Consider the following 11,747-nt stretch of genomic DNA (forward strand, 5'->3'; position numbering starts at 1 on the left):
GTCAAGCAAAACTATTGAGTGTTTATATTTAAATTCTATATGTGTAAGTAAATATTAATTAGGTGAACCACTTGGAGCCAGGTTACACCAGTATAATCAGTACAAATGTTCATATATTTCAGCCAAAATTTGGCTCCAGTTTAAATAAAATATCAATATATATTGAAAGATCATAATGTAATCATAAAAAAATAACACTGCAGTTTCACTGCGTTCTGCTGTTAGGTTGAACAAGAAGTGACTTCAATTTGACTTTTGTTACAGACCTTTTCACGAATCACAAACTAATAAAACGTGGCTTAGCGTGGCGCATTGGCTGCTACCAATCGCGAAATGCGACTGGGAGTAAGTAACAGGCAACAGCCACAGCTACTAACTCCCGGATGGGTGACCACCCGGGTTCATAGTAGTTAAAAACCTTGCCACACATTCACGTGTTTGCTACCTACCGTAACAACCCTAACAATCGTAAAAACAACCTACAGTACCAACCTTACCCCTACCACAGTTCATAACCCCTACAACAGCTAATGGCCTTAGTCACCGGGCTTAAGTTCAATAAAAAAAAAAACAAATAAAACAATTAATCGCGGGTGCTATAAATTCAAATAAATATAGTAGGAGTGTCCAGACCGTCAAGTACAGAAAATATAAAGTCAATTCAAAATTCAAATTTAATCAAATTCTGTAATCATTGTAGGTAAGGTATCTTATATTTAAGTTTAAAATATTGCCTCGTTTGGCGATTATAATATATTGTACCAACTAAATAATATTATATTGAATAAATAATAAACCTATTATAAAATAAGTCTACAACATTACAAACAATTAATTAATACGAGTCCCTATGTTATTTAGGCTTGTATTTATATGCATGTTTAGAAAAAATCATTTTCCACTCTGATTTATTAGCGACTACGTGGCAATAATGCATAATATTACAATGCACAATAATAATATAATATATTATATATAATATCGTATGCCAACAGCCTCGAAGAGTGAACATTTCAGCCGATAGACAACACACTCTGGTCTGTGCAGCTGCTAACATCTTTTATCTATAACATTATTTACCTTAAATTTTAATCATTGGCTTTTGGAGATTATTAGGTTGGAGCCGTTGAAGATTTTAGACTTAAATATATATATCTGTGTATGTACTGTGTGTGTGAGTGTGCAACACACAGGATAAATATATCCAAAGTTTCGGCGTGGCGTCATCCCCACGGGTCTTTCAACGACTATCTCCAAATTATCACATTCAATACATATTATATTAAATAGAAAGTTACAGAACACACAAACACGCATACACACTGACTACTAACATCGAAAACACACAACACCATCACCGCATGATCCCATATCAATTGTTCCTATTTACATATTAAATTAATTTTTGAACATTATACAGAATAATATTAAGCTTGAACATTATCTATCCACCATGATTAATGGTTGTAATGTCATCCTCGTACGAAATTGTATACATATACTGACAGTCACATAATATGACATATTCGTCAGTTGTCACCCTTACACAAACGGTGATCCATCCTCTCAATAAAATTGATTTAATTTTTAGAAACCAAAATATTTAACAAATATATATTCAGTAGGTACAAAACGGCCAAGGTCAGTCAATAAATTTATGTCGAGAGGACTAAAGCGAAATCGAGTATTAAACTATTTAAATAATATAGTGCTGAAAACGCGTATGCTCTCGCATACATTATTTCGATTAGATTTAATATAATATAATAGGGACCTACTAATGTCACAGTGTACATTATGTTGGGTTGGTGGGTACTTAAGTCTTAAATTGAATAGGTTGAATTACGCAAGATTATATTTTTAAGTACCTATACTACATTTTTTACTGTCAAGGTACTTGCGTATAGGTACCTACGATAGTACGATCAAAATTAAATTAAGAATTAAAATCATTGATGGAGCCATTCGTGTATTTAAAACGCATAATTTACTTAGTTGAATTATCAGATAAGGGTCAGATAAAAATATGTAAGTTTACTAAAAATTCGATGATATTATATTATAACATTTATTTTACTACATGGTTATTCGTTATATTAATTATAGAATTATCCATTACAATATTGTGCACAATGGAAAGCGAGGACTAAGATTTTAACAGAAAAATATCACTATATATTTTTTTATGTGAAGTTGTCAAAAATATTTAAATTTAGGTAACTATACCATTTCATTTTTTTTTAAATATTTTTCAATCTTAATTTTCGTATTTTTAGTAGGTAGGTATCTAAAATTCTAAAACGACTGAAACCATCCAATATTATAAGGTACCTACTTACAAACAGTGGAGCATTTAAGGGTTCAAATAAAGTTGGCCCGTCTCGTACAAAACGTATCAGTAGATAACATGCTTACACAATTGTTGTTTTATTAACTGAACTTACCTAACAATGGTAAATTATACTGCAATAGCCAGTATCTAATATAAATTAATTTTTTTTTGTAATAAAAATTTTAAAAAATATTTAAGGATTGTTAAATTTGCCACTGCTTACAATTATATTATGGACGAAGACTGCAGTCAACTAAACGTTCAATGTTCAAGTTCAGAACATTACATAGAACAGATTTTTTTTAATATTTTAATAAATTGTTAATTTTTAGGGCATATTTAACACGTTGATATTAATTGATATCTGCATTATATATACTCTTAACTACAATAACTTCCGAAGTCCCAAGACAATGATACAAAATGATCAAAAATAAATATTAAAAAGCAAAAATTAACTTAGGTGCCTACCTATATTAATTTATAACTATTTATTTTGTATAATTTTACATGGATACTATTTGTGGGTTAGGTTATTTTAGGTTAGATTTTATTTATGTAAATACTAATCTATAACACAACGAATAAAATTATGTATCCAGTATCCACGATTAAAATGTTTGGGAAAAGTTGATATGTGAACCGTTCTGAATTGTCATATTATATATTACAACAGTAATTGACATCTTACAATCTACTTAGGTGCTAAAATAATAGGCTACTATACTAATGCTTATTTCACGAGTCCCTTGTCACATGTCTTATTATAATTACTGCAGTGCTGTGACATCCTTTAAAACTGGAGTGTGGGCTCCAGGGAGTTGGCCAGTTGGGCATGAGTTAAGTACTTGGTGATAATAATAATATTATAATTTTATCTCGTGGGTTAGTCTAACAAACTCTGAACCTTATGCCAGTAGTCGGTAGTGTCTATAATGCGTACTCACCTCGTGGTTTTTTAAGTGTTCGCCACTAGTGAGAATAGTGACATTAAACGGATATGCCATGTAAATAGTTTTACAAGTAATAACGCGCATGCGAATATACCTACCGAAGTACGACGAATGATTAATCGGGACAAATTTAAACTGGTTTTTGGTTAAGTGTTCGTGTAGCTGCATAGTGCATATACGACTACGACATGAAATGATTAATGGCAATTGAAAATTGGAATAGAAGTAAATTGTTTGCAAAGCATAATGCATATAACGGTCGTGTACAAGTGGTACCTACACGACAACATTTCAATGTGTTATTTTTATAACTTTAAACTAATGATGTAGATTTTACGTAAATAAATATTTACTGTCCTTACCTTTGGAAGGTAAGCTATCTAACTATTTCCCGATAAATTTACATTCATTAAAATATTTGCATAATATGTACACTACTACACAAGTAATAATTAGCTTTTACACCTGCATGGTTAGGTTAGAATAGATTAAGATTTTCTGTCTTAAACAGTGGTTCACACCATGAACTAAAATAGTTTATTCTTAATTAATAGTTCACACTACTTTTTATCGTACAAAAATCACACGTATTTAACCTATACAGTACTTATCTATGTATTTCACCTTATCATATATGTATTTAAAATGCAATTAAGAAGTATAAAAGTGGGAGATATTGCCCCCTCCCCAAAAAAATACTAATATTGTCTCCAGCCACCTCGGCGCCAGGTAAACAAATTATAAAATTAAAAATAATATAATATTTAATCATTTATAAATTATTTATTATTACGTATTGGTGTTACAAAAAACCTACAGACCTCATTTTTTAAAGTTTATAACAAGACAATATTTTACAATCTACACACCAATACGACAATACGTAAATTAATATAAAAATATAAAATACATGGCATAAAGAACACAACGAGGAATGATGAGTGAAGAACGCACCCGTGATAACACGTCTTAATTAAATGAATTGATCTATACTCTATTACTCTATACTCTCTATGTCACCGTCTAAACTTTATTTTACGTCTGCGTGGTAAGTTTTTTAGAAGTGTGATAACATTAAATTTTTTTATTGAATAGGTTGAATCCTTTTTAAGACAAGGTTTGTTACATACCAAGAAGCGTTTTGTATTAGTATCTTCAGTGCAATATATTTGAAATTGAAATTCCTCAAATGGCCTGTTATTAGATGGTTTATTGGCAGGACTCCAGATTGCAATTCCTTGAAACCAGGCTTTACCTGTTGGTTGTCCGCTTTATTTTGAAGTCATTTTAACTGATTTTTTAAGCAATATAACCATGGCGTACGCACGTTGACACGTAAGTCTCGTAATTAAAAAATCATTTTATTGAAATTGGTCTCGATAAAAAAAAATAGATATACCGCCATAAACTCCTTGTTGGTTGACTGAGGATCTAAAAATATTCGATAGTGTACTCCGGCGTCATCTAGCGTCATCAAGCCGTATTCACCACGGTTTAATTTATCTTAAACCGTGGTATTCACGGTGCACTATAGTGATAACGGTGTTTTTATTGATAATTAAACTTTTGAACGTTTTGAACCATGATAAAAGAACTGCTTGTTCTTTTATCATGTTCGGAACGTTATAGTGATAACGATAATTAAAACTGGAGTCTAAACTCTGAAGTATTTGACTGATATTTCTCAGTTTCTTAGTTCTTACCTAATTTATTTTTATTATCTTCATTACTATTACTATAGTTGTAATAATTTTAGTCTAACCTACCCATAACTTCAATTATTTTAAAGCAACATGATTTTTTGGCATTAAAACATCAAAGCGAGTTTAAAAACGTTACATTTTTTTTTCTTCTAGTTACTGTTATTAGGTACTGTTATGCTGGGTCTTAGAAACATAAAGAGTCGTGTTAATCGCTTATGGCATATTACACAAACAGCATTTCCGATAACACAATCGTCAATACATCCCAACTACAATTATAATAAGTAAGGATTCATTTAATTTGTTCTTTTTTATTGTTAAAATCTTCATAGACGTTTTCAGAGTTCGACTGTGAATTTAACCTCAAGAACTATGGAGAAAATTAAAAACCGTTTGGCTCTAGAGAGATCGCCTTACCTTTTACAGCACGCCGAAAATCCAGTACAATGGTTTGTACTTTAGATAATAATATATTTTTTTTTTTCATTGTCTTCTCAATGTCTAAATTATCAATTATATGAATTTTCAAATTAAATAGTAAAACTCATTAAGTATAAAATATACAACATAATATGAAATCACATGGTTCTTGTTATGTTTTTTCAACTTTTACTGAATTGCTAGCTATTTTGTTACCTATTTAAACAACAAGCTGGGAGTTTCGTTAACTCTTGTAAATTATACAAAATATTTTTGGACAAACATTTTAAGACTAACAAAAAATAATCCACAAATGTGATTCCTAATATATTATATTTAAAAATCATAATTAAATTAGTACCATACTTCATTAAGGTATCCCTGGGGTGATGAAGCATTTGAAAAAGCCCGTTCAGAGAAAAAACTTATTTTTCTATCTGTTGGTTATTCCACTTGTCATTGGTGCCATGTTATGGAACATGAGTCATTTGAAAACCAAGATGTCGCAGCTGTCATGAATGAACATTATGTGAATATTAAAGTGGATCGAGAAGAACGACCCGATGTAGATCAGCTGTACATGACTTTTGTTCAGGTATCCAAGCAAAATATTTTATGTACTTTGTCCCGCATTATTTATTGTTGTTCATACTTACCCACCTACTTATAAACTCAACTGCCTCATGTTTGAACATTACAACGTACAACTATTTAAATACTGCATAACAATTAATAGTATTGATTACATATACAAATTTAATAAATCTGATTTTGTCAAAGATTTTAATTCTGAAAATTTGAGAAGTACCTAATTATTTAATATTTTTAATGATTTTAAAACCCAAGTTATAAAACACTTATATCACAAATATTTATCTTTATACTTCGTAATCTGATTAAAATATTTCCTATTATGCTGTTAGCTGTTAAGGTACTTTTATTTGGATATTTTTAATAGTACCAGCTATGTCCTATATGAATAAGTAATATATAAAGAACTAAAAACTTAAAGCCTAAATTATATGCTTAGATAGGCTATAAGCTAGTAATGGTGATTGATGGTGGTAGTGTTCCTTTAGCAGTCTAGCATACTAACTATTTCTTTCCTGTGTTGGTTAGGCGGCATCTGGTCAAGGTGGATGGCCAATGAGTGTATTTTTAACACCTGATTTGAAACCAATTGGTGGTGGAACATATTATCCACCTGAAGATGCATATGGACGTCCTGGATTTAAAACTATTCTTTTACACATGGCTAAAAGGGTAAGTTAGTCATAATAAATATTTATAATATCATTGTTAATAATAATTATTTTTTTTATTAGTGGAAAAGCGATTCAAAGTCCATGTTGGAAAATAGTTCAAAAATGATAAAAATACTTGGTGATACTACTGCATTTGATATACAACTTGGGACTGAACTTTCAAATATTATGAAACCTAACCCTAAAACATGGATAACATGTTATTCTCAAATTCAGAGAATTTATGATGATGAATGGGGTGGTTTTGGTATGCCACCTAAATTCCCTCAGCCAGCAATATTAGATTTTCTGTTTCACATATCTTACAAAATGTCAAAATCATCTGAGGGAAAAAAGAGCTTGGAAATGACATTGGCAACTTTGCAAAAAATGGCCATGGGTGGCATACATGATCACATTGGCCAAGTGAGACATTTTTGGAAGTTAAAAAATTTGAACTTACCATCATTGCTTTTAGGGGTTTGCTAGATATTCTACAGACGAAAAATGGCATGTACCACATTTTGAAAAAATGTTGTATGATCAAGCACAGTTAGCTGTGTCATATACCACAGCCTTTCAAATAACCAAACAAGAACAATATTCAGACGTTGTTCATGATATATTGCAATATGTCAGTAGAGATTTAAGTCATAAGGTATAACAGTATTTTCCTCATTATAATGTATTGTCTGTTTATTTTTAACACAACACACAAAAAACTAGCTACCTAATTAGTTACAATTTTTATTAAATATCAAACCTAAAAAATATTTGTTTTCAATGTTTAAAATTAATTATGTACTAATAACTTTAAAATATAATAATAGTATCTAGTGACTAGTATTATGCTATTAATTAATTTAATGTAGGTAGTTTACAACTTTTTTTTGGTATCAATAGCATAATAATAAATATTTTTATTTCTATTAACTGGCAAATTTTATGAATTGATTCAAATAATAAAAATAATTATGTTTTATAGCTAGGTGGATTTTATAGTGCTGAGGATGCAGATTCCCTACCTGCAGCTGATTCTACCAAAAAACGTGAAGGTGCTTTTTGTACTTGGACACAAGAAGAAGTAAAGTCACTCTTAGACAAACCTCTGGATTCAAAACCTGATATTAAGCTATCTGAACTATTTTGTTGGCATTTTAGTGTTTTACCTAATGGTAATGTTCGACCAGACTCGGTAAGTGTATAGATATGTATTAAATAAATATTATGACATTGGTAAAATATGCTTGCAGTAAAAATGTTGTATATTATGGTATATCATTCAATTATTTAATTGAGTAAAATACTGTATATTATTAACATATACCTACAAATATGAAATAGGCTATGACAATAGATGATCTATTAATGGAGGCTGTATTGCTGTGCCGATTGAATTGTTAACATCTGATGCATATCGTATATTATGGTTGTGTCTGTATGTGTGCGCCCTATAGAACTAAATATACATTTATTGACTTCTGATATAAATAAATCATTTTTCACTTGATCAACTTAAAATTCATATTTTAATTGTATTCAATATTTTTAAAATTGTTTATTATGTGTAATGCTTAAATAATTATTTGCCGGTCAGCTCAATTAAAAATACATTTCAGGTGCAGTGAATGCATCATTTTCTGCACCTGTACAGTGTGCAGACCTGTGGTATAAATATTAACAATAAATTCAATCATAGGATCCTCATGGAGAGTTATTGGATCAAAATGTGTTGATAGAGTTCAGAAGCAAGGAAAATACTGCTAAAAAGTTTCAAATAACAGTGGAAAATGTAGAAAAAGGACTAAAAATTGCAAAAAACATATTATATGAAGCACGGAAAAAAAGACCTCGACCACATTTAGATAATAAAATATTAACTTCATGGAATGGTAAGAGTTGCTATCCATTTGTACCATACACCTATTCATATATGTAGATCTATGGTTTGTTCACTAAAACAGTCATCAATAAAAATGATGGATAATATATTTATAATTGATATACAAGCACATATTGACAATTAGACTGTTTACTTGATTTTCATAGAGTTCAGTATATTAGGTTGATAAAAATAACGCCATGGACTAAAGTTAATTAACAAGTACAACTTTTATTGCTAAACTTTATGCATTATAACTCTGTAGTACACTTGTATAATAATATCTAGTACGGTAACTAGTATAATTTATTAACCTTGCTTATCAATAAAATTATTTTAGATACCTGGGCAAAAAAAAGGTTAGAAAGTATAATACTTACAATTTACACTCCAGAACTTAATATATAAGTTTTTAACCAGTATCAAGTATCAAGGTATCACTTAAAATTGTGTAACATTTAAATAATATAGGTTTTTTTATTTTATTATATGGGTTGTTTCCTGTTAGGTATTTTATATGTTGCATAATACTTATACTAAGAAATATTATAAATGTATAAAACAATAACTGTTTTACCATAATAACTTTGAAGTAAGGACATAAAAAATACAATTCATTCCAATAAAATATACTAAAAATTATAGATAAAATATAAAATTTATGAAAACCACATTTTTAGTGGTACACTGGTGACTGGTTTTAAAGACATTCCTTTAAATATGCTAATATTAATGCTCGTATCTGAATAAATACTTCACACAGTTATTTTTTCTTACAAATAATACAGTCTTATGGATGATATTAGTTTATTAATTATTTAATAATCCTCAATATAATAAATATATCAGTGGAGTTTTTAAACACAAATAAATGTACTATAATAATATATTCTATTAATGTATATGTACGGTGAAACTTCCATCAAACAAAATATTTTTGAAAACCAAATTTAATTCTATTTAAGAATTTTCACTATCATACAATTTTTTTTTTGCCTATTAGACCTTATAATATGAGAGTCTTACTCTATAGTCCATTATATTGTATTTCATATATTTTACAGGACTAATGATAACAGCATATGCAAAAGCCGCATCAGCATTAAATGTGGAGGAATATAAACAAAGAGCTATTAAAGCTGCCGAATTTCTTAAAACACATGCATGGGATTCCAATAATAGTATATTATTACGATCGTGTTATGTAAATGATGATGGAGATATTGCTAACATGTAATTTTCCACTGAATTTTTTGGAGTTATAAATATTAATTGTTTCATAACTTCTTTTTAGAGAAAAACCCATTGCTGGTTTCCTCAATGACTATGCTTTTCTCATACGTGGTCTTTTAGATTTGTATGAATGTACACTACAGTCTAAATGGTTAAAATGGGCTGATGAACTACAAGAACAGCAAGATGAGTTGTTCTGGGATAAGGATAAATTTGGATACTATTCTTCATCTGACAAAGATCCAAGTATCATTTTAAGGTTTAAAAGTGGTAAGATTATGATGGATTAAACATGAATGTTTAAATTTAAAACCTTCCTTTTAGATCACGATGGAGCTGAACCTTCTGGCAATTCAATATCGGCATTTAATCTATTAAGACTATCAATATTGACTGAAAAGTCTGAATACCATTCTAAGATTGATCCTTTATTTTTGACATTTGCTGGCCGTTTGTCTAGCAATTCAAGTGCTTTACCAGCATTAGTTTCTGCACTTACTCTACATTGTGATTCAATTACTTCTGTAAGTTTACATTAGTTATTTTATGATTATTTTTAACTTACAACTGTTCTGTTTAGGTATACGTTACTGGTGATTTGGATAATCCCGAGTTAGAAGCACTTTTATCTGCGATTAGACAGCGCTATATGCCTAATCTTGTATTAGCTCTAGCTGATGAAAACTCTTTATCAGAACTAGCAAAAGGCTTAGGGATTGCAGAAAATGGGAGAGTTGCTGCATATGTATGCAAGAATAATTCATGCAATTTACCAGTACATAGTACAGAAGAGTTAATTGCCTTATTAGATGGAAAAGTGGGAAGTCCAGCTAGCAACTAGCTCAGTTGCTTAGTATGAATATTATTTTAGTTTTGTAACATTTTAATTGTATTTATTTATTATTTAACATTATTATTATTATTATTATTATTATTATATGTTTACATATCAATATATGAATATGATGTTTCAATTACATTTTTAATTAACTTTTTGAATTTAAATATTATGTATGCTCTAGAGTAATTTTTTTAGGCAAGCCCATCATTTGAGAATATATATCAAGGATAACAATTAACTTAAAAGTCAAACTCATTTTATAGACAAATAATGATGACCCATATTCAGTCATCCCAACTATGGCTGAGGCCAATTTAAGAAGAGTTTCTTACCTATTATATCCACCTTGACTACGGCAGTATCATAATATAAAAATATAAAATTATAATTCATGGGTTGCTTAAAAGTTAAAAATCACTAGTTATAGTCACAACTCACATGTTTTTATAAATATGTATTTATAGTAAGAAACTAACTACTATACATGGTACAAATAGCGGAGGGGGCTTAGCCTCCCTAGAATTACTTTAGCTCACTCCGCCACACTAAAACAATTTTTAAGAGTTTTGACATAATATAGAACATCATAAAAGTATCCAGTATAGACTTGAGCTGCAGCACCCCTAAATTCCAAACACTATTTGCGCTTGTGCTACTGTACCTTCCTGTGGTAGTAGTCGTATAGATAGATAATATATCCCCTTATGAAAATTAATAACTAAAAAAAATAAAGTAAAACTACTAAGATTGTAGTAAATCAATACAATTTTCCATTTTAAGTCTTAAAAAAAAAGCAATAATACTTGTAAGTAAGTACACTGTACAGACATAATATTATATTTTCATATCAATGCGTATTCAACATTGATACAATTAATAATACTATTACTTACATAGTAATAGAATTATGTCTGTAAGATATGTAATATTATCTTACAAAATATTTGTTTTTATAGCTTTATATCAATGGTAAATTAGTTGGATTTTTTGACCATTATGACTTATGAGTGTTCCGCACGTAGGGCAAGAGGGTGGGTCTTCTTTGGCCGTGTGGTATCCTTGCTTCATGCGGGTGTGGCCTATTCGTAGTATGACAATAATTACCTCTTCCCTTCTGGTCATCTCGTATGGTTCGGGCC

At 29.7% G+C, this 11,747-nt stretch overlaps 1 protein-coding gene across 2 annotated transcripts; it reads left to right on the forward strand.

Moving 5' to 3' along the window:
- Positions 1-4,904: 4,904 nt before the first annotated feature.
- On the forward strand, positions 4,905-10,675 carry LOC111037973 (spermatogenesis-associated protein 20). 2 transcript variants are annotated; one of them, XM_022320871.1, is made up of 12 exons: positions 4,905-5,272; positions 5,321-5,437; positions 5,784-6,003; positions 6,528-6,671; positions 6,734-7,078; positions 7,131-7,310; positions 7,638-7,847; positions 8,352-8,544; positions 9,599-9,767; positions 9,829-10,037; positions 10,092-10,291; positions 10,348-10,674. In XM_022320871.1, exons 1-12 carry the CDS (start codon positions 5,163-5,165, stop codon positions 10,606-10,608), a joined length of 2,358 nt encoding a protein of 785 aa, XP_022176563.1. In that variant the 5' UTR covers positions 4,905-5,162; the 3' UTR covers positions 10,609-10,674. The 2 variants fall into 2 exon arrangements, with proteins under 2 accessions (XP_022176563.1, XP_022176564.1); XM_022320872.1 differs by having other exon boundaries at positions 5,156-5,272; positions 5,331-5,437; positions 10,348-10,675.
- The last annotated feature ends 1,072 nt before the right edge of the window (positions 10,676-11,747 follow it).

The sequence above is a fragment of the Myzus persicae genome, unplaced genomic scaffold (assembly GCF_001856785.1).
Source record: "Myzus persicae strain clone G006 unplaced genomic scaffold, MPER_G0061.0, whole genome shotgun sequence".
NCBI classification, from domain to species: domain Eukaryota; kingdom Metazoa; phylum Arthropoda; class Insecta; order Hemiptera; family Aphididae; genus Myzus; species Myzus persicae.